General features: G+C 46.8%; 1 protein-coding gene across 1 annotated transcript in view; it reads left to right on the top strand.

Moving 5' to 3' along the window:
• Window positions 1–576: 576 nt before the first annotated feature.
• Window positions 577–21,958, top strand: part of Lrp4 (LDL receptor related protein 4) — a 43,603-nt gene continuing 22,221 nt past the window's right edge. Inside the window, exons 1-22 of the mRNA XM_042675624.1 lie at window positions 577–631; window positions 2,836–2,982; window positions 5,817–5,933; window positions 6,184–6,297; window positions 6,570–6,686; window positions 7,281–7,409; window positions 7,632–7,751; window positions 8,362–8,487; window positions 9,011–9,136; window positions 9,330–9,464; window positions 9,840–9,965; window positions 10,456–10,686; window positions 12,108–12,264; window positions 13,548–13,765; window positions 13,938–14,114; window positions 14,551–14,673; window positions 16,839–17,047; window positions 17,209–17,290; window positions 18,673–18,778; window positions 19,329–19,530; window positions 21,029–21,218; window positions 21,305–21,436. Of these exons, the coding sequence (XP_042531558.1) occupies window positions 577–631; window positions 2,836–2,982; window positions 5,817–5,933; window positions 6,184–6,297; window positions 6,570–6,686; window positions 7,281–7,409; window positions 7,632–7,751; window positions 8,362–8,487; window positions 9,011–9,136; window positions 9,330–9,464; window positions 9,840–9,965; window positions 10,456–10,686; window positions 12,108–12,264; window positions 13,548–13,765; window positions 13,938–14,114; window positions 14,551–14,673; window positions 16,839–17,047; window positions 17,209–17,290; window positions 18,673–18,778; window positions 19,329–19,530; window positions 21,029–21,218; window positions 21,305–21,436 (3,139 nt within the window). The remainder of the gene's footprint in view (window positions 632–2,835; window positions 2,983–5,816; window positions 5,934–6,183; window positions 6,298–6,569; window positions 6,687–7,280; window positions 7,410–7,631; window positions 7,752–8,361; window positions 8,488–9,010; window positions 9,137–9,329; window positions 9,465–9,839; window positions 9,966–10,455; window positions 10,687–12,107; window positions 12,265–13,547; window positions 13,766–13,937; window positions 14,115–14,550; window positions 14,674–16,838; window positions 17,048–17,208; window positions 17,291–18,672; window positions 18,779–19,328; window positions 19,531–21,028; window positions 21,219–21,304; window positions 21,437–21,958) is intronic.

The following is a 21,958-nucleotide window of genomic DNA, read 5'->3' as shown; positions in this document are numbered from 1 at the left end:
AGATCTTAGCCTCTCGCGTAGCTAGGATTACAGGCATGAGCCACCAGCTCCTAGTAGTGCTTTACTTTTTAAATAAATACATAAATAAATGAGGAAGCTAGGCTTAAGGAGCTACATGGCTTATGTGAGGTTATGCAGCTAGAACTAGATTTCTCTGATCTATATCCAGCGCTTTCTTCCCACCTGTTTTCTCTCTTTTCCTCCCTTCTCTCTGTCCTAGTTGTTTTTGTTTTTGTTTTTGTGTGTGTGTGTTTTGTTTGTTTGTTTGTTTTGCCAGTCATGGGGCCTGAACTCTGGGCCTGGGTGCTGTCCCTCAGCTCTTCAGCTCAAGGCTAGTGCTCCAGCCAGAGTGACACTGCCGGCTTTTTCTGCTTATGTGGTGCTGAGGAATTGAACCCAGGGCTTCATGCATGCACTGAGCCACCTTCCCAGCCCCTTGTTTTTGTTTTTGTTTTGGTGCTGGCACCCTGGGCCTCCCTCTCTTATAAGTACCACTTATAAGTACCACTTATAAGTACTCTTATAAGTACCACTGGAGCTCCAGTGGGCCTCCCTCTCTTGCCCGTTTTTTGGGTCATGCTGGAGCTCTACTTGAGCAACACTTACACTTCCAGCTTTTTGCTGGTGAGAGGTAAGTCTCTCTTAGATCCTCAGATCTAAGCCTCCTGAGTAGTCAACATTATAGATGTGACCTACCTACACCATCTCCAAATTGCCTTTTTCTTTTCTTTTCTTTTCTTTTTTTTTTTTTGGTGCCAATCCTGGGCCTTCAACTCAGGGCCCGGGTGTTGTCCGAGTTTCTTTGTTCAAGGCTAATGCACTTTGAGCCACAACTCCACGTCTGGTTTGTCTAGTGATTAATTGGAGATAAAGAGTCCCACTTTCCTGCTCCAGCTGGCTTTAAATCACAAGCCTTAGATCTCAGCCTCTTGAGTAGCTAGGATTACAAGTATGAGACTGGCTCTAAGTTGCCTTTATTTGAAATTTCCCTCAGACACATCTTCACTCCTTGCTGTGTGTGGCTAATGTTTCTCAGCTCTCTTGACATTTCCAGCCAGCTAATTGAGGGGATAAATAAAGGTGGGGAAGGAGAGGCTGTCCTATGCACTGTAGAATGTCTAGCAGCACCCCTGACTTCTACCCACTAGTTGCCAGCAGCACTACCACTCATGACAACCAGAATGCCGCTAGACACTGCTAACTGCTGCTAAAAGGCAAAATCATTCCCAGCTGAGACCAACTGATTTAGCCTTACCCTTTTTCTCAGCCTCCATAGCAAGAGGGTCTGTGTATTATGGATACTCATGGCATAAACTGCTTTGCTGTTGAATCTGGCATGGGTCCCTAAAGGGGCGAGCCGAGCCAGGATTCCTCAGGCTCTTGTCATCCAGGGTCTGAGAGACACTCTCAACCCTTTTCAGAGTTCCAGAAACAGTTTAGAAAGGAAGGGAGCTGGCACAGCTGGGTCTTTGGTGCCTCTTCTAAGGAAGAAGCCTATCATCCATTCATCCATCCATCCATCCATCCATCCATCCATCCATCCATCCATCCATCCATCCATCCATCCATCAATCACTGGTCAAGAAGCTCTGCCTTATGCTCATCACACTTACCCTTAGAGGTGTGGGCTTCCCTCCTTGCATTCATTCTGATGGAAGGCAAGGATGAATGGTTAAGGGGAGAGCTGGGCCAGGTAACAGGAAAGGAAGAAGGGTGGCAATTTAGAACTAACTCCTTTCCTGGTGCAGCCCAGCCTGAGGGTAGGGCTCAGCTGAGGGGACAAGAAAGCTAGGGGGAGAGATGAGCCTTGAGCCTGGCCTTCTCTTTCCCCCAGCTGCAGCAGCCCAGCCGGTTAGATGAATGGGAGAGTGACCCTGGCAGAACCCTTTGTTCCAGCTGAGGCTGGAGCTGGGGCACTGAGCCATTCACACGCTATCCACAGGGCATCCTGCTGGGCATGCTGGGGAGGGGGCACAGCAGCCGGTCATGGGACTTGGCCAGGCAGATAGCTTGATGCTCAATAGGGAAGCCCAGCTGCGCGCTGCTGAAGCTGGGGGAGGGGCTGTCTGCCAGCCTTCCTCTAAGCTGTGTCCTGTCCCACAGGAAGACCCTGGCTGGGCCCAGTTATTCTGCCTTGAGGTGTCCCAGTCGCTTCTAGCTTGTTACCCCCATGTGGATTCCTTAACACTAAGAGGCTTCAGCATTTTTTTTTTCTTTGTCGGTCATGGAGCTTGAACACAAGGCATGGGTGCTGTCCCTGAGCTTTTCTGCTCAAGGCTAGCACTCTACCACTTTGAGCCCCAGCTCTACTTCCAGTTTTCTAATGGTCCCAATTGGAGATAAGAGTCTCAAGGACTTTGCTGCCTGGGCTGGCTTCACACCACAATCCTCAGATCTCAACCTCCTGAGTAGCTAGGATTACAGGTATGAGTCACCAGCACCCAGCTGGCCACTGCATTTTAATCCACTATTTCTTATCTTCCCTGGATAGGTAAAGATAAGAGACAGGAGCATCCACATCTTAACCTAGTTTTGGAGAGAAACATAGGGAGACCTGTCATCATCTCCCCTCTGTCTCCCCCTCTGCCATCATTTTTCTCCAAGCCTGTGTAAAAAATTCTGTCACGATGGGGGTACCGGACTGCCTGTGAGCAAAAACTGAGGGTATCTTTTAGACTATTTCTACCTAGGAGGCAGTGAGAAGGCATCATCACATTCCTGCAGTGTCATGTGGCTCCCTGGGCGACAGTGTTGTTTGCAACAGCTCCTTGCCCTGGTATGGGCTTTGGTTGAGTGGGAGTTGACTACTCGTTGGTTCCTTTTTCCTCTGCCCAGGCCTAGCCAGCAGCCCTGAGTGTGCTTGTGGTCGGAGCCATTTCACTTGTGCAGTGAGTGCCCTTGGCGAGTGTACCTGCATCCCTGCCCAGTGGCAATGTGATGGAGATAATGACTGTGGGGACCACAGTGATGAAGATGGATGTAGTAAGTACCATGGCAGCCATGGTGGGAGGTGATAGAAGAGGGACATAGGATTGGGGTCAACACAAGGCTGATGGAGTGTTCTATACATACACTAGACTCAGAGTTGTACTCTTTCAAGGATGACAGCTATTGATAAAGACATGTTTTCTCCCAGTATGTGTGCCTCAAACCATCTGTATCTCTCTCTGTCTCTGTCTTTGTCTCTCTCGATCAGTCATAGGGCTTGAACTCTGGACCTGGGCACTGTCTCTTAGCTCTTCAGCACAAGGCTAGTGCTCTACCACTTGAGTCATAGCACCCACCACTTCCAGTTTTCTGGGGGTTAATTGGAGATAGGAGTCTCATGGACTTTCCTGCCTGGGCTGGCTTTGAACTGCAATCCTCAGATCTCAGCCTCCTGAGTAGCTAGGATTATAAGCTTGAGTCACTGGTGCCCAGCTCCACCTATATTTCCATTAGGTGGGTCATGCTCTATGTCCAATAAGACAAACTTTGAACCAGTATGGAAGAAAATACCCTGAAAATCATAGGGTAGTTAGTCTCCTTTAAAGATCTCTGTTTATATGAAAATGTTTACATATATGTATTGCCATTTTGTGCATCTTGAAATTCATATATTATACTTAGATGGAATGGAATTATTTTCATGTTTCTTATATTGATCTGTATAATCACAGATTTGTTTTTTCTTTTTCTTTTCTTTTTTTTTTTTTTTTTTGGGTCCAGTCGTGGGGCCTGAACTCTGGGCCTGGGTGCTGTCCCTCAGCTCTTCAGCTCAAGGCTAGCACTCTACCACTTGAGCCACAGTGCCACTTCCGGCTTTTTTTCTTATGTGGTGCTGAGGAATTGAACCCAGGGCCTCAGGTATGCAAGGCAAGCACTCTGCCACTGAGCCATCTTCCCAGCCCCATGTTTTTTCTTTTTCTTTTTTTTTTTTTGGGTCCAGTTGTGGGGCCTGAACTCTGGGCCTGGGCGCTGTCCCTCAGTTCTTCAGCTCAAGGATAGCGCTCTACCACTTGAGCCACAGCGCCACTTCCGGCTTTTTTCTTTTTGCTTATATGGTGCTAAGGAATCGAACCCAGGGCCTCAGGCTTGCAAGGCAAGTGCTCTACCACTGAGCCACCTTCCCAGCCCCCCTTTTAAAATATTTTATTTGGTGTTGGTCCTGGGGCTTGAACTTAGGAGCTGGGCAGTATTCTTTTAGCATTTTTTTGCTCAACAACTCAATAATAACAATAAAATTATATATATATATATATATATTTAAACAAAAACTAGAAGCAGAGCTATGACTCAAGTGGCAGAGACTAACTTTGAGCAAAAAAGCCCAAGGACCCCTAGTGCCTAGGTCCTGAGATCAGGCTCTTGGACCATCACCACAAAAGAAACAAACAAAACTTAAATTTCCCTCTTCCCTACTGTAATAAGATGTGAGGATGGGCCAGACTGTCTTGTCTTGAATAATATATCATTCCTATGCCATTGCCTGAGTTTAGGGCTACAGTCTCTGACCTGAAGTATCTTCACCTGATGATGATAATTAGTCTAATGAGAAAGAAGCCACAACCTAGACTTGATTAACCCTAACTGGTTCAGCTAATTGTGATAATGATAAATGCTTCACTTACATGTAGCACTTTCATACGCATTATCTCAAAAGACCTCTATGAGTGGAGTGTAATTACCCATATTGTATAGTCAAAGAGACTATCACTCAGAGGAGGTAAATGACTTGCTCAGTGTGATGAGTAATGAGCTCTAGAACTGGAAATTGAGCCCAGATGTGTCAATCATCATTGAATAAAAGGAAAGAAAAAAAAAGACACTTCTTTCACTTGCCCATGTTTTTCTTTTTTTTTTTTTTTTTTTTTTTTGGGTCCAGTTGTGGGGCCTGAATTCTGGGCCTGGGTGCTGTCCCTCAGCTCTTCAGCTCAAGGCTAGCGCTCTACCACAGCGCCACTCCGGCTTTTTTCTTTTTGCTTATGTGGTGCTGAGGAATTGAACCCAGGGCCTTAGGCATGCAAGGCAAGCGCTCTACCACTGAGCCATCTTCCCAGCCCCGCCCATGTTTTTCTTATTGCTTTCTTTGTGACGTAGGAGTCTCTAAGTTGGTTTTCCATTGCCCTGTGGATCCCTGGCATGATTCCCTTCTACTACTTGTTTCTAGCTATAGTTTTCTTTTTCTTTATATTCTGTTTTTCACTCCTTTTTTCCTTCATTTTTTGGCAATTATGGGGTTTAAACTTATACTTCCTCAGCTGGCACTCTACTACTTCTGCCACACCTCCAGCTCTACTTTTGCGGGTTATTTTTCAGATAGGGTCTCACTTTCCCACCCAGGTGAGCACTTTTGCCCTGTCTGCCTACTTTAGGCTTTCCATTGCTAGGATCACAGGTGCATACCACCATGTCCAGCTTCCCTTCATTAAAATGGACTCTTGTGTTCGGTTCTATCTGGACTGGCCTGGAATTTTGATCTTCTCAGTCTCAGGAACCCACATAGCTTGGGATGACACACACACGTGCCACCGTGCCCAGCTATGGATTGAGAAGGGGGTCTTGTGAACTTTTCTGCCCACCGACTGGCCTCAAACCATGATCCTCCCAATCTCAGCCTCTCAAGTGATAGAGAAGAGCCACCAGTGCCCAGCTTAGCTGTAGTTTCTGCTTATCACCTCCATCTGCTGGAGGCAGGCATAGGAGTCCATGAGGAAGGCCTACAAGACAGATGGGGGCAGGTTGGTTGAGGGTTTGGGAACTGGCATACTAGGAAAGGATTTCTGGCTCACTGTAGCTTGTCTGACAGATTCACTTTTCCCTTCTCTTGGGCTCAGTGCTGCCCACCTGTTCCCCTCTGGATTTTCACTGTGACAATGGCAAGTGCATCCGCCGCTCCTGGGTGTGCGATGGGGACAACGACTGTGAGGATGACTCCGATGAGCAGGACTGTCGTGAGTGTTGGCAGGGCCCAGACAGACACCCTCACGCAAGCTTTGTTGGTGATTTCCCAGCAGAATGTGATACTCTGAACCCGTATAGATTTTTAGATATTGTCCTATCCTTTTACCTCCTCTCTTGGTCAGTTAAGCTAATCCCCTGCAGAGTCCTAGAGAGCAACTTGACTGCTCAGGAAGACTTTGTGTGGGGCTTGTAGGCACTGGGCCCTCTGCCTACCACAGCCTGTCTGCTCTGTGTCCACAGCCCCCCGAGAGTGTGAGGAGGATGAGTTCCCCTGCCAGAATGGCTACTGTATCCGGAGCTTGTGGCACTGTGACGGCGACAATGACTGTGGGGACAACAGCGATGAGCAGTGTGGTGAGTGGTACCCGAGGGGGAGGAAGGTAGGAGCCTGGTGTGGGGCTGGCCCCTGGAAGGAGACAGCAGCCATTGTCCAACACTGCCCAGTCTTGAACTGGCCCCAGGGGATCTGGAACATCTGGAGGAAGACTAGAGGGCAGAACAGTCCAGGCCCACCAAGAATTCTCTGGTCCCAAGGGCCCAAGAGACTGAGAGTCAGGGAAGATGGTTAAGAGGGGTTCCCATGGGGCTCTCTCAATATGGTTGGTTATCTCATTGCACCCTTCTAGACATGCGCAAGTGCTCAGACAAAGAATTCCGCTGCCGTGATGGGAGCTGCATTGCTGAGCACTGGTACTGTGATGGTGACACGGACTGTAAAGATGGCTCAGATGAGGAAAGCTGTCGTGAGTGTCCCCAGATCTTCGTCTGCTGGATTGAGGGGAGGATGGTGGGCTCCTTCTCCTCAGATAAGGACCAGGCTGAGGAGTGAGTCTTCACTGCTGAAAACTGCAGAAACATGGCTTAAACACAGTTGTTGGAAGTCTGGCACCAGTGGCTCAGGCCTGTAATCCTAGCCACTCATGAGGCTGAGATCTGAGGATCAAGGTTCAAAGTCAACTGGGGCAGGAAACTCACTGAGCCTCTTATGTACAATTAACTATCCCCCCCCCCCCCCCCAAAGTGCTAAAAGTAGAGCTGTAGCTCAAGTGGTAGAGACTGCTAGCCTTGAACAAAAAAACTCAGGGACAGCACCCAGACCTTGAGATCAAGCTCTAGGACTGAAACAAACAAACAAAAAAGAGGCTTCTGGGCTGAGCCAGGGTGGGAGCTGGAGCCCCAGGTGGGGAGGGTTGATTATCTACCTGTGATTGATCAGAGGTTGTCCCACATGAATCCCATTTACAACTCTCTCAAGGAAGCCACTGGCCTGAAGGTTTGGGGCCCTTAGAGGAGTCAGGCCTGAGTGTTGGCCTTCCCTGCCTCTGCCTCCCTTCCAGCCTCTGCGGTGCCTGCTCCCCCCTGCAACCTGGAGGAGTTCCAGTGTGCCTATGGCCGCTGTATCCTTGACATCTACCACTGTGATGGTGATGATGACTGTGGAGACTGGTCGGACGAGTCTGACTGCTGTGAGTGCTCTGGCCGGCTGGGAGGAGGGGCAGTCAGGCTGGCAAGGCACAGGTGCCAACTGGGGCAGGCACTGGGGGGGGGGGGGGGAGTTTCAGGAGTCCTAGTCTCTCTTAGGAAGAGCTGGGGGTAGGGGGGGGTGAAGGGGTGGGGGCGGGAGCTAGATCTTTCTAGGGCTCTCTGTGCACAGACTGGCTAGAGACAGAAGACTTTTGTTTCCTCAGCCTCCCACCAGCCCTGCCGCTCTGGGGAGTTCATGTGTGACAGTGGCCTGTGCATCAATGCAGGCTGGCGCTGTGATGGTGATGCAGACTGTGACGACCAGTCTGATGAGCGCAACTGCAGTAAGTAGGGGAATAACACCAAAGGCAGGAAGTAAAGGTGCAGACTACAGGAAGGAGCTATGAAGCCAAATAGGCCACTATCAATAACCTTGAAGATCTATTGGATAAAACTGCCAGGCATAGTGTGTGTAGGTTGTATTTTGCTCAAAGGGATACCAATTGCATAACATCATTTTTTTTTAAGTTACTTTTATTTTTTAACATGGTACTGAGGAATCAAACCCAGGGCCTCATGCGTACTAGGCAAGCCACATCCTAGCCCCCAGTAGATGTTACATTTATATACACAGCCTGGCAGTTTTCCAATAGGTGACAGGAAAAGGTCTTGAGAAAAGGGTACCTTTTTTTCTGACTCACACAAAGATGCCAGGTAGATCAGCTGACACTGGTGTCAAAAAGAATGATCTAAGGGCTGGAGATTTATTTCAAGTGGAAGACTGCCTGCCTAGCAGGCACAAAAGCCCTGAATTCAAACCCTATTACGGCAAAAAACAAAAAGAAGAAAGGAAGAATGACCTGGGTACTGATCCGAAGTCTGGCTTTGAGTGGCAGGGTGGAGTTTCAGCCTGAAGTGGGGCTAACTTTTTCATTCGGCCTTTGCTTTGCCCAGCCACCTCAATGTGCACAGCTGAACAGTTCCGCTGTCAGTCAGGCCGCTGTGTCCGCCTGTCCTGGCGCTGTGATGGGGAGGATGACTGTGCAGACAACAGCGATGAGGAGAACTGCGAGAACACAGGTGGCGTTTCCCGGGGTGTCCCAGAATACTCACCTATAAGGGAGACGAGGAAAAAGAGGGAATCACTGCTATTTTCTCAATTAGATGGAAGTGATATTTCATTACTATCTTTCCCATGGCCTGAATAATTTCTACCCTCCCTAAGCCCCAGGGTTAAATCCAGGTGCATCATTGACCTGCATCCTTATAGTCTAGAACACAGGGCCGGTCAGGGCCTGTGTTCAAATCAGTGGCTGCTCTTGCTGGCATACTGAGGAAGAAGTATCCTCATGCCACGTGGTACTTGGCATGTTGGCTTACCTTTTAAATTCCCTCTTAATCCCTCATGCACTGTGGTGTAAAGGGAAGAAAATGAGCAGACATTTAACCATTCTTGTCTGAGATGTTTCCTGCCTTACATACTCCCAACCCTCCCACCTTTTGTCTCATCTGTTTCCAGCTCACCGTAGAAAATGACAGGTTCCCCTTTCTTGTGGACCCAAGCTTTGCCCTGTGGTGACTTGACTTTCCTTTCTCTTTCTAGGAAGCCCCCAGTGTGCCTCTGACCAATTCCTGTGTTGGAACGGGCGTTGCATTGGGCAGAGGAAGCTGTGCAACGGGGTCAATGACTGTGGTGACAACAGTGACGAAAGCCCACACCAGAACTGCCGTGAGTGTCCCCAGTGGTCAGATCTGGCCCATGATTTGTGGCTGAGCCCCACCCATTCGGTTCAAAGGGAATTCTTCCCAGGGACTCTTGCAACTTTTGGGAGCTGTTCTTCGTGGTCCAGGTGAAATGCCAAGTTGGCATGTCTGGGGGTGGATTCTGGGCTTAACTCCCAAATCTGGTTTGGCTGGCATAGGGCCTCGGACGGGTGAAGAAAACTGTAGTGTTAACAACGGCGGCTGTGCCCAGAAGTGCCAGATGGTTCGGGGAGCAGTGCAGTGTACCTGCCACACGGGCTACCGACTCACTGAGGATGGGCGCACATGCCAAGGTGAGCTGGGGCCTACTTTGGAGCAGGATGCTAGGCAGGGACAACACCGAGACAGCTGGGTTTCCAGACATCTGATGCCCGTGACCTCGTTTTATTAGTGCACTAACTCTTAGAAGGATCATTCCTCCCATTTGACAGATAGGAGAAACTGAAGCTCTGAGAGGTTAACTTGCCAGAGGTCACACAGCTAAAGAGTAGCAAAGGTGGGATTCTAGACTATGTCTACGACTGCCGAGCCCTCAAGCAATTATCACATAACCTCTCCACTAAATCCTGGCTGAGGATGCAGCCAGGAAGGCAGCTAGTTAGACTGGGAGTTAGGTGTGAGGGGAAGATGACTAGAAGAGATCTCCTGACTCTACCTGATGTTTGCAGATGTGAACGAATGTGCTGAGGAGGGGTACTGCAGCCAGGGCTGCACCAACAGTGAAGGAGCCTTCCAGTGTTGGTGTGAAACAGGCTATGAGTTACGACCTGACCGGCGCAGCTGTAAAGCTCTAGGTAAGGGATGTTGGCACTTGGCTGTGTGGGCCAACGACTGAGTAGAAGAACGCCATGTGCTTTAGAGCTCAGGGATTTGTTGAGAGAGAAACAGAATGTCTGACATAGTAAAACAAATAGTTTTTCTTGTCCCTAAGTAAAGGTACTGTTTGAAAAAGGGAGAAAGGAGAGGAGGAATGGACTATATTAGGAGGTGGATTTTTGGTCAAGTATACTATGTACAGGTATAGAAATATCACCATGAAATCCCTTCATACTACAAATAGATACTCATTCAAAACCATAATGATTAAAAAGAAAAAGAAGCAAAAATTATCCTGGAGTGGAGTAGACGAGATTTCCACTCTTCTGGTGGGAATGGCTGGCAGCGTGGGGCATGCTCAGATGGTGAAGGAGCCCTAGCTATCAGCTGAGGATCTAGGGGGGCATGCTGATGGGAATCTGGCAGCTCTGCAGCTCAATGGGGTCACATTTCTATGCCTTATCCTAGGGCCTGAACCTGTGCTTCTGTTTGCCAATCGAATCGACATCCGGCAGGTGCTACCGCACCGCTCTGAGTACACCCTGCTGCTGAACAACCTGGAGAATGCCATTGCCCTGGACTTCCACCACCGGCGTGAGCTGGTCTTCTGGTCTGATGTCACCCTGGACCGCATCCTCCGTGCCAACCTCAATGGCAGCAATGTGGAGGAGGTTGTGTCTACTGGACTAGAGAGCCCAGGTAGGGAATGAGGTGCTGTGGGGATGATCAGGGCCACGCTGAAAAGCAGTGATGGAAGGAAGAGACAGGCCAGTTTTTATGAAACTTATTCACTGTCTCTTTTCTACCAGTGAGATCTTGGGTGGAACTCTGATATAAAAAACATGTGAGCCAGATGTTTAGAGGTGGCTCATACCTCTAATCCTAGCTACTCAGACTGAGAACTGAGGATTGTGGGTTCAAAACCAGTCTGGGCAAGAAAGTCCTTGAGATTCTTGCCTCCAATTGGGGCCACTAGAAAACTGGAAATACAGTTGTGGCTCAAAATGGTAGAGCACTAGCTTTGAGCTCAAAAGCTCAGGGACCACACCTAGGCTCTTGAATTCAAACTCCTCCACCTACCCCCCCCCCAAAAAAAAAAAAAAAAGAAAAGAAAAGACATCTGTTCATATACATATACTTTTCTCCCACCTCTCCCCCAATCCTGGGGCTTGAACTCAGTGTCTGGGCCCTGTCCTTGAGCTTTTGTGCTCAAGGCTAGCACTCCAATACTTGAGCCACAGGTCCATGTCGAGTTTTTTGGTGGTTAATTGGAGATAGAGAGTCTCATGGACATTCTTGCCCAGGCTGGTTTCAACCACAATTCTCCAATCTCAGTCTCCTGAGTAGCTAGGATTACAGGTGAGTGCCACTGGTTTCCTGGTTCATACATTATTTGTATGGGTTCAGGTAAACATTTGGTAAATGTCATAAGGGAATCAGATTAATGGATGAAAGTAACAATTGTCTACCAGCCTTAGCATCTAGTTTACATCTGAGCTTAGCTCTGTTACTTAATGTAAAGTATATTCTAATTGACCCAGGTAAATATTAAAATATTTTAGAGTTTTAAAAAAAACACCCTACAATAGCTAATTTAGCGTTCTCAAGCTAGTCTACAAACAGGTGAACTGGGTTAGAATTTGGTAGCGAGGATTAGGGGTGTAGCTCTGTGGTAAAGTATTTGCCTGCCACAAGAGGCCCTGGGTTCCATCCTCAAAATAAAAGGGAAAGAAAAAGTATGTGGCATTCAGCCTAATTTCCTCAAAAGCTTTTAGAACTTCTGAAATGCCCCTACAAAACCTTAGGTGAAAATCTTCCAACCATAGTGCCATGGGGAGGCCTGGGTAGATTCAGGAAGTGGGGTGTGGTTGGCTATGAGGAGGGAATGCACACTCCCCAGATAGTTGTTTAGACTTCTCTGTGCCTCAGTTTCCTCACCTTCATGGAAGTTATAGGACCTACCTCACAATAGTTGTGACAGTAAAATGAATTAATATATGAATTAAAGTAGTTACAAGAATGGCTGGCTCCAGAAACTGTTCCCTGTAAGAGTTTGCTTCTGGTTACTAAGAAAGAGAGGAGCCAAATCTCTGAATTTCTTCCCGGTCTCTTCTTCCCAGGAGGCCTAGCTGTGGATTGGGTCCATGACAAACTCTACTGGACTGACTCTGGGACATCCAGGATTGAGGTGGCCAACCTGGATGGGGCCCACCGGAAGGTACTGCTGTGGCAGAACCTGGAGAAGCCCCGGGCCATTGCGCTGCACCCCATGGAGGGGTGAGTACGTTATGTCTCGGTTCCTAAGTCTTCTTGCATTGTGTGAGGATAGAGCCCAGCTACCTGGGCTAAATTTTATCATGCCACTCTTAGTGGTGTTTAACAAGGTGGTCTCTGTACGCTGATGCTCCTGGCTATGGAGCAACTGGTCCTGGGTCCTTAAACAAATTAATATTTATGGTCCCTTTACTCCTTTCTTTCTTTGCTTTCTCTTTCTTTCCTTCCTTCCCTTCCCTTCCCTTCACCTCCCTCCCTCCCTCCCTCCCTCCCTCCCTTCCTTCCTTCCTTCCTTCCTTGCTTTTCTTGCTTTTCCTTCTTTCTTGTGGGGCTTGAACTCTGAGCCTAGGCGCTGTCCCTCAGCTCTTCAGCTTAAGGCTAGCGCTCTATCACTTGAGCACAGTGCCACTTCCGGTTTTTCTGGTGGTTTATTGGAGATAAAGAGTTTTGTGTACTTTCCTGCCTGGGCTGGCTCTGAACTGTGACCCTCAAATCTCAGCCTCCTGAGTAGCTAGGATTACAGGCATGAACCACCCTCACCCGGCTCCCTTTACTCATTTCTAACTGGCGCGTTAAAAACAAACACACAGCTGGGTACCAGGGGTTTATGCCTGCAATCCTAGCTATTCAGGAGGCTGAGATCCAGGGGTCACAGTGCAAAGCCACCTCTGGCAGGAAAGTCTGTGAAACTCTTATCTCCAATTAACTACCAAAAAAAGCCTGAAGTAGAGCTGTGGCTCAAGTGTTAGAGCATCAGCTTTGGGTAAAAATGTTCAGGGACAGTGCCTAAGCCCTGAGTTCAAGCTCTAGGACCATCACCAACTTGAACTCAGGGTCTAGGCACTGTCCCTGAGCTTCTTTGGCTCAAGGCTAGAGCTCTACTTGAGCCATTACACCACTTCTGTTTTTTCTGAGTAGTTTATTGGAGATAAGAGCTTCACAGACTTTCCTGACAGGGCTGGCTTCGAAACAATCCTCAGATCTCAGATTATACGCATGAGCCACCAGCACCCAGCTTGAAAATACTTCTTAAGGCTATGAATATAGCTCAGTGGTGGAATGCTTGGCCAGCATGAGGTCCTTGTTTAATCTCCAGCATTGCCCCCTGCCCCACCCCAAAAAAGGAAGTTGTTTAAAATAAATAAAGATTTTTAAAAAACAACAACAACACTTTGGACAAGCAGTTGGAGTCTCCTGGATGAAATGGAAGGAAGCATCTTCTCTGATTATTATCCTGGCTACTACCCATCCATCACTGCCTGTGAATTCATTTTCTTTCTTCCTAGAACCATTTATTGGACAGACTGGGGCAACACCCCTCGCATTGAGGCCTCCAGCATGGATGGCTCTGGACGGCACATCATTGCGGATACCCATCTCTTCTGGCCCAATGGCCTTACCATCGACTACGCGGGGCGTCGCATGTACTGGGTAGATGCTAAGCACCACGTCATTGAGAGGGCCAATCTGGATGGGAGTCACCGCAAGGCTGTCATTAGCCAGGGTGAGGCCCTTTCTCCTCTCTCCTTCATCTTTCATCCTCCTTCCCCATTCCTGCCCATAGGAGCCTTGGCAGAGGGTGACATTTGTGCAGCTGCCAGGTCTGGGCCTGGGGGAATGGGGAGGGGACTGGGGTAGGCCATATCTGAAGTGAGATCTTTCTGGACTTTGCCCAGGCCTCCCACATCCCTTCGCCATCACAGTGTTTGAAGACAGTTTGTATTGGACAGACTGGCACACCAAGAGCATCAATAGTGCCAACAAGTTTACTGGGAAGAATCAGGAAATCATTCGCAACAAGCTCCACTTCCCCATGGACATTCATACCTTGCACCCCCAGCGCCAGCCTGCAGGTAAAACACTTCCCATCAGGTGAGCCAGAGTGGCCTCTTGGGTAATGTGGCTGCCTGTGCCTCTGACAACCTCCCTTACACTTGTCATAGTTGCCATTGACTCTGATGGGGGGGTTGAAAAAGAATCCAGGGCTGGCATTGACTTGGGCTAATTCCTCCCTCTGCTGGACATTTAGGGTGGTACAACATCAAGACTCCCGAAAGACTCATTCTGCTTCACTGTTCCCAAGTAATTCATGCAAAAATTTATAGGGCATCTCCTATATGTCAGGTACTCACTATATGTTAGCAGCTGGGGCAGATACTTAAAAAATAAATAACAAGACATAGTTTCTTCCTTTGGGATGTTCACCCTGCCCCCTACTCCCTGGCCTGGGAGCTACTTTGGTAAACCTTGGATCTTATCTGACCATCTTGCTCTGGGCTCCTTGAACAGGAAAAAACCGTTGTGGGGACAATAATGGAGGCTGCACCCACCTGTGTCTGCCCAGTGGCCAGAACTACACCTGTGCCTGCCCTACTGGCTTCCGAAAGATCAACAGCCATGCCTGTGCCCAGAGTAAGTGGGTCTGATAGACCAGTCTCAGTGGAAATACCATGTGAGGGTGGGCAGAAGAGACAAAGATAGAAGTTGAAGGGCTGGTTTGTCATGAGGAAGAGCCATATGCCTCAAGTAGCCTCTGGAGAGGAAGAACTTAAGTTGGAGGATCAGAGAGCAAAGCTGAGGACTGAAGATCTAACAGAAATTGGTGAGGGTTCAGTGACATACCCAGGTCGAATATGAATACTTGCAACTAGGTTTATGATTGGATTCACTACATAGAATACCTTAAAGCTAGACAGCAAGTCAGTTCTAGGTTCTTCTAGAAAGTGGGAGACTGATTTCCAACCTACCTTTCCTTTTACCCTACAGACTTTTTGTCAGCCCCTAAAAGAAGGAGCCAAACTTAGGATCTCTGATGATTCTTTCAGTAGATCTTGGATAAATACATGTATAACTAGTGAAAGATGATGGGATTTCCTGAATCTCTGGACTGCTCCTTTGGCTTCCTTGGAGCTAAAGTTAGGGGCATTGCTCGTAGGTAGGTTGGTCCTAAGGAGCTCAGCATCATGGATGCTGAACTTTTCTTAAGAATACTCCAGACAGAACTGATCATGTATATGGCCTGACCAGCAAGGATCCTGGGATAATGTCTCAGACATCACTCTTAAATCTGGTTAAAATCAATTCTTGCATCTGGTTTCTTCCCAGAGTGCCATTAGAGAAAACATGAAGATATGTCATTCATGCACATAGTCCTCTTAAGACGCTAGTTCCGTGAAATGTATTTTACCTTTGCATTCATTTGTGCCCAACTCTTCCCTATTAGTAAGGTGCAAGATGCTTCCCAGGTACTTCCCATTAAGAGTTCTTCAGAGTTTGAAACAAGAAAGTTGATAAAGTTAGGCAAGAAGTTCCTTTCTGAATAAAAGAGTATATAACCCTTCATAGCTGTATACTATATAGTGGATTCAACCAATCGCATACAGAAAATACTGTTATAAAATTTTTTATATTTTATATTTAAAATTTTTTATATTTTATATTTAAAAATTTGTTATAAAAATTATTTCTGTATTGGACATATGTGTTGACCTTTTTAGTCACTAACCCTTAAACCATACAGTGTAAAAACTATTTATATAGAATTTATATTGCACCATGAATCACTAGCACCAACAAATATATTGCACTGGGTACTATAAGTAATCTAGAGATGTGCATAGGATCATGTGCAAAATATAAAGCCATTTTATATAAGAAGCTTCAGCATCTGTGAATTTTGGTATCTTCAGAGTTCTTAGAACCAGTTCCTCATAAATACGAAGGAAAGACTCTACTAGAAAAGTATTCAGATAGACCATAAGAGGGGCAGAGGATAGAAAAGAGCCAGCTGTGATGCTGTGCAGAGGAAGGACCAATGCTCTCTCTGGAAAAGACCTGAGTCCCAGCTCTAATGATCTGAAGCTGTAGTGTCATGGGCACATTACTTGATCTCTGTTAGCCTCAGAAACTCATCTAGAAATGAGAGCAAGCATAACATGTACTAAGAGTTGGTGTGAGGAGGCATCTGGCTTTCCTAAGTTCTAAGCTCAGTGCCTGACTAGGAAGATCCTCCATGCCTAGTCATTTTTTGCTAAAGCTATTGCAAGAACAGTAAGGAGAAGAATCTAGATAATACAATAGAGGCCTAGCTGGATAAGGCTACACATGACTATAATCAAAGTACACAGGAGGCTGAGATAGGAAGATCATGAGTTTCAAGGTAACCTAGGCTACATAGTGAGACTATCTCAAAACAAAATGAACCCACAAAGGCCCTGGGGCAAAGGTCCTAAAACAAATGAAATCCTAGAAGTAGAGTAAAGTATTAGCAGTGGTCCAAACAGGGTACTAGCAAAGATCCAGAGAAGTCAAAGGGAAGAAAAATTTAGCTGAATCAGACAAACTCTTAAACAGCAGCTACCATGGGTAGAGTTTGTTTCCACTGGATTCTTAGGGCTGATTTCTGCCAGTCTGGGCTTCAGTGCTCAAGGGGGCCTGCAGTGTGAAGAATTGGGGGCAAAGGACACCAGGTCCCAGGAATTGTGATTGAACCAGGTGTCACACAGGTGAGCATCTGTGTCTGTCACTGTTACTGGATTTAGAGCATTAAAAGAAGACCCCTCTCGGCCTTTGATCAGGTCTTGACAAGTTCCTGCTTTTTGCCCGAAGGATGGACATCCGTCGGATCAGCTTTGACACAGAGGACCTGTCCGATGATGTCATCCCACTGGCTGACGTGCGCAGTGCTGTGGCCCTTGACTGGGACTCCCGGGATGACCATGTGTACTGGACAGATGTCAGCACTGATACCATCAGCAGGGCCAAGTGGGATGGAACAGGACAGGAGGTAGGGCCCAGCGTGGACACAGGCCTTCAGAGGGAGCAGAGATTGAGGGGTAGGATCTGCCTTCTCCAGGGGAAGGGGTTCCCATAGTTTGTGAATTGGTGGTATGGGCTCCATGGCTGGAGGGAAAGTCAGTTGGTGATACAGCTTTGCTTTCTGTGCAGGTGGTAGTGGATACCAGTTTAGAGAGCCCCGCAGGCCTGGCAATTGATTGGGTCACCAACAAGCTGTACTGGACAGATGCAGGTATGTACTAGGAACAGTGATCTGGCTGTCTAGCATTTCTCTTAGTTAAAAGCCTGGCATAGCTAGCTACTCAGGAGGCTGAGCTCTGAGGATCATGGTTCAAAACAAGCCTGAGCAGTTAAGTTTGTGAAACTCTGCTTTCCAGTGAACCAAAAGTCAAAAGTAGAGCCATGGCTCAAATGGTAGAGTACCAACTTTGAGCACAAAAGCTCAGGGATAGCTCTCAGGCCCTAAATTCAAGCCCCAGGACCAGTACCAAATAAATAAATAAATAAATAAGTTAATGCCTCCCTTCGGAGTAGAAAGATTACATCTGTTCTGATCTGATATGTTTGGGAAGTCAGAGAGAGTGGCGCTGCTGTAGAGCTGAGTAAAGAAACTCACGTCTGCTGGGCACCAGTGGCTCACACCTGTAATCCTAGCTACTCAGGAGGCTGAGATCTGAGGATCGTGGTTCAAAGACAGCCTGGGTGGGAAAGGCCCTGAAACTTCTTATCTCCAATAAACCACCAGAAAACTGGAAGTGGCACTGTGGTTCAAGTGGTAGAAAGCTAGCCTTGAGCTGAAGAGCTGAGGGATAGGGCTCAGGCCCAGAGTTCAATCAGAAAGAAAGAAAGAGAGAGAGAAAGAAAGAAAAAGAAAGAAAGGAAGGAAGGAAGGAAGGGAAAGAAGGAAGGGAGGAAGGAAAAGAAACATCTAAGTGTTTGGCAGTTGTTAGTCAAATGACTAGGAAGTTGAGCTAGGAAAAGTTTTGCTACATTTCAGATAAACCCATAGTTTTTCTTCAATTGCTATGTAAATGTAACAGGCATTTTCTATTAGCCAGGGGAGGAGGTCTGTGGGTGGGAGGTAGAGGGATTGCCTTTAACCCAATACTAGTCAGAATATCCAATCTCTTATTAAAAATTCAAATTCTGGAGAGAGGTGTGTAAAGTACTTGCATAGCAGATACAGGGGCTGATCCCGGGTACTGATGGAAGGAGGGGGGAGAGAGGACAAAGAGAGGGAAGAAGAGAGGGAGGGAGGGAAGGGAAGGAGAGAGAAAAGAATTCAAATTTTAAGGTGCCACACAAGATTACTATAGGGATTAAATTCAAGACTGGATTTTAACAAACTCTCCTGATTTATGTGTACTCTAAAGTCTAAGAATCATTGCATTGAACTATAGGACAGAGTTGATTGATTGCCTTGATTTAGGAAGTGTTGCTCTTCCAAAAAATGAAACTGATTACTTCCTTGAATTTCTTCTCATAGTTTAATTCACTAAATAGCCATTGTGCATCTGCCACAAAATATTTACTAACCATATACTGCATGCCAGGCTCTGTTCTGGGCAAGGATGATCAGGAGGCAAGACTGGAGTTATTATCTTTGCTTGGTAGGTACAGACCGGATCGAAGTGGCCAACACTGATGGCAGCATGAGGACAGTACTCATCTGGGAGAACCTTGATCGGCCTCGAGATATTGTGGTGGAACCCATGGGCGGGTGAGTCGGCCCTTTAGTGCCCCAAACCCCCTCTACACCTGCATACTGGGGAGGGGGAAGGGAAGGAGGGGGAGTCTGGAGATCAGGAAGAGTGACCAGATTTTGTGGGTACATCAGAACACAAAGGCAATAGTAGAATCCACAGAGGGTAAAGACATTCAGTGTCCTCTTCTCTAGACAAACCTTTTTTTTTTTTTTTTTTGGTTGGGAGGAAGCCAGTCCTGGGGATTGAACTCAGGGCCTGGCATTGTCCCTTAGCTTTTTCACTCAAGGCTGGTGCTCTACCACATGAGCTACAGCTCTACTTCCAGCTTTTTGATGATTAACTGGAGATAAGAATCAAGACCCTCATTGACTGTTCTGAGCCCAGGGCTGAGCCAGATGGTGAGGCAGGAGTCTGGGCAGCTTCTGCAGGTAGAAATCCTAAAACCCTAGAGTATACTGGATATGTTTTCTCATGCTGATGATTGAACCCAGGGCTTCACATGCGGTAGGCTCCCCTCTAGGTATTAGCTGGAAGGTCTGTAAGACTTCTCTTACCTATGTTCAGGTACATGTATTGGACTGACTGGGGTGCAAGTCCCAAGATTGAGAGAGCTGGCATGGATGCCTCTGCCCGCCAAGTCATCATCTCTTCTAATCTGACCTGGCCTAATGGATTAGCTATTGACTATGGTTCCCAACGGCTATATTGGGCTGATGCTGGCATGAAGACAATTGAATTTGCTGGATTGGATGGCAGCAAGAGGAAGGTAAGGGAGACGCTGAGACCCCTTTTCACGGCCCTGACAACCTCAAAATAGCACTCCCTGCTGACCACTGACAGAGCTAGAGCCCCAGCTATCAGAAAATGTTACAGAATAGTGAAAAGGACAAATAATGAACATTTTGTCACATGAACTTCACTATTCTTGTTCTCTCTTTTCTCTTTCTCCATGAATGCTCACACGTGCACACACACACACACACACAGAAATGTTCTTCTGAGCTAAGATTAAATAGGCATCTTGGTTACAAAAGATTCCAATGCATATTTACTAAGAACAAGGACTTTGTCATATATAACTACAATATAATAATAAAAATTTAACATCGAGCCGGGTGTCGGTAGCTCACGCCTGTAATCCTAGCTACTCAGGAGGCTGAGATCTGAGGATCACAGTTCATAAGCCAGCCTGGGCAGGAAAGTTCATGAGACTCTTATCTCCAATAAACCACTAGAAAATCAGAAGTGGCGTTGTAGCTCAAGTGGTAGAGCGCTCGCCTTGAGCTGAAGAGCACAGGGACAGCGCCCAAGCCCAGAGTTCAAGCCCCACGACCGACAAAAAAAATAAAAATAAAAAATTTAACATTGATACAACATTGCTGTAAATTCTATAACTAGTGTTCAAATTTGCTATCAGTTTTCCTATTAATGTCTTTATCCCCCTAGTTTTCTCCTTTAGTTCAGGATCATATCTAAGATTATACATTGTATTGAGTTATGTACTTTTTTTTTAATAGTGCTGGGATTTGAACTGAGGACCTTGTGCTTACCCGGCTTTCTTGCTTCACAGTTTGCTGGCACTCTACTACTTGACTCATGCTCCCAGCTGTGTCCTTTGCTGGTTATTTTGGAGATAGAGTTTTACAGACTTTTCTTCGGCTGGCCTTGAACAGCCATCCTCTGGACCCCAGCCTCCTGAATAGATAGGATTATAGCTATGTGCCACTGACACCTAGCTCTTGTCTCTTTAATTTCTTACCTTCTTGTATCTTTATTGACTTTTGCATTAAAAAAAAAAGAAAAAGCCAATTCTTGTATAGAACAACCCTCCACTGGGATTTGTCTGATTGTTTTCCTTGAGATCGATTCAGATTATACATTTGGGTCAAATAAACTACATTGAGTGGAGTCATGTCCTGTGTTCTCAGTGTCCCATCAGTAGGCACAGATGTTGACATGGCCCATTATCATGATATCTCTTTTGATTGCATGGTTAAGATAGTGTCCACTGTAAAACGGCTCTTTTCCTTTTTGTATTCATACATAGATGCTTTGAAATTGTATAAGTAATACATGATCTTTAGAAATCAACCTTTGAAGCCAGGCACTATCGTAGTTATATCACAGATTAGTAGATCAAAGCCTCAGAGACCTAGTTCTAGGTCAAGTTCACAAGCTGCATTCTAACGCCACACCGAGCTCTTGACTGTTGCACTATACTGTCAAACTTTGCTGGGAATGACACCAGTACTGGGTCCCTGCAGGTACTGATTGGAAGCCAGCTCCCCCACCCTTTTGGGCTGACCCTCTATGGAGAACGCATCTATTGGACTGACTGGCAGACTAAGAGTATACAGAGTGCTGACCGGCTGACAGGACTAGATAGGGAAACGCTGCAGGAGAACCTGGAGAATCTCATGGACATCCATGTCTTCCATCGCCAGCGGCCACCAGGCAAGCAGCCCCTCAGTCTTTGTACCTTCTTTTCAGTCGTCTTTTGCCCTAGCTTACCCCACTGACCCTGCCCCTCCTCTACATAGTGACCACACCATGTGCTATGGAGAATGGCGGCTGCAGCCACTTGTGTCTTCGGTCTCCAAATCCAAGTGGCTTCAGCTGTACCTGCCCCACAGGCATCAACCTGCTACCTGGTGGGAAGACCTGTTCACCAGGTGAGTTGAAGCATCACAGATATGGATAGAGTATGTTCCCTACAGATATGCTACAAGATAGATCCTCAAAGTCATGGTCTGAGAATCCATGAGTCTTGATGGTTTCCAGAAGAGACAAAGAGTTTTCAGAAAAAGAAGGTAGAAGTTTAAGGGGTGGCACAGAGTGAGCAGGTTAGACAGGTTTGAAGGCAAGATCCTACTGGTTATGATTTTCATGCAGACTGGAGAAAGATGCTCTTGCCTCAAGACAGCTTCCTTTCATCTGTTGGAAAATTTTAATATACTGATTTGATTAGGAAAAGACACTTTCTTTCTGCTAAAAATGAGTATAAAAATGAGTATAATAAGCCAGGGATAGTCGCTCATGCCTGTAATCCTAGCTATATAGAAGGCTGAAATCAGGAGGAGGATGGTTCAAGACTAGCCTGGGCGAAAAAGTTTACAAGACACCATCTCAAACAATAAAAACCTGAATGGAGCTGTAAGCTTACCTATCATCCCAGCTGAACTCAGGGCAACTCA

Source organism: Dipodomys spectabilis, unplaced genomic scaffold (assembly GCF_019054845.1).
Source record: "Dipodomys spectabilis isolate Male_0828 unplaced genomic scaffold, ASM1905484v1 ptg000030l, whole genome shotgun sequence".
Taxonomy (NCBI): Eukaryota; Metazoa; Chordata; class Mammalia; order Rodentia; family Heteromyidae; genus Dipodomys; species Dipodomys spectabilis.
The sequence above is the reverse complement of the archived record's forward strand: the minus strand, read 5'-3'. Positions and strand labels throughout refer to the sequence as shown.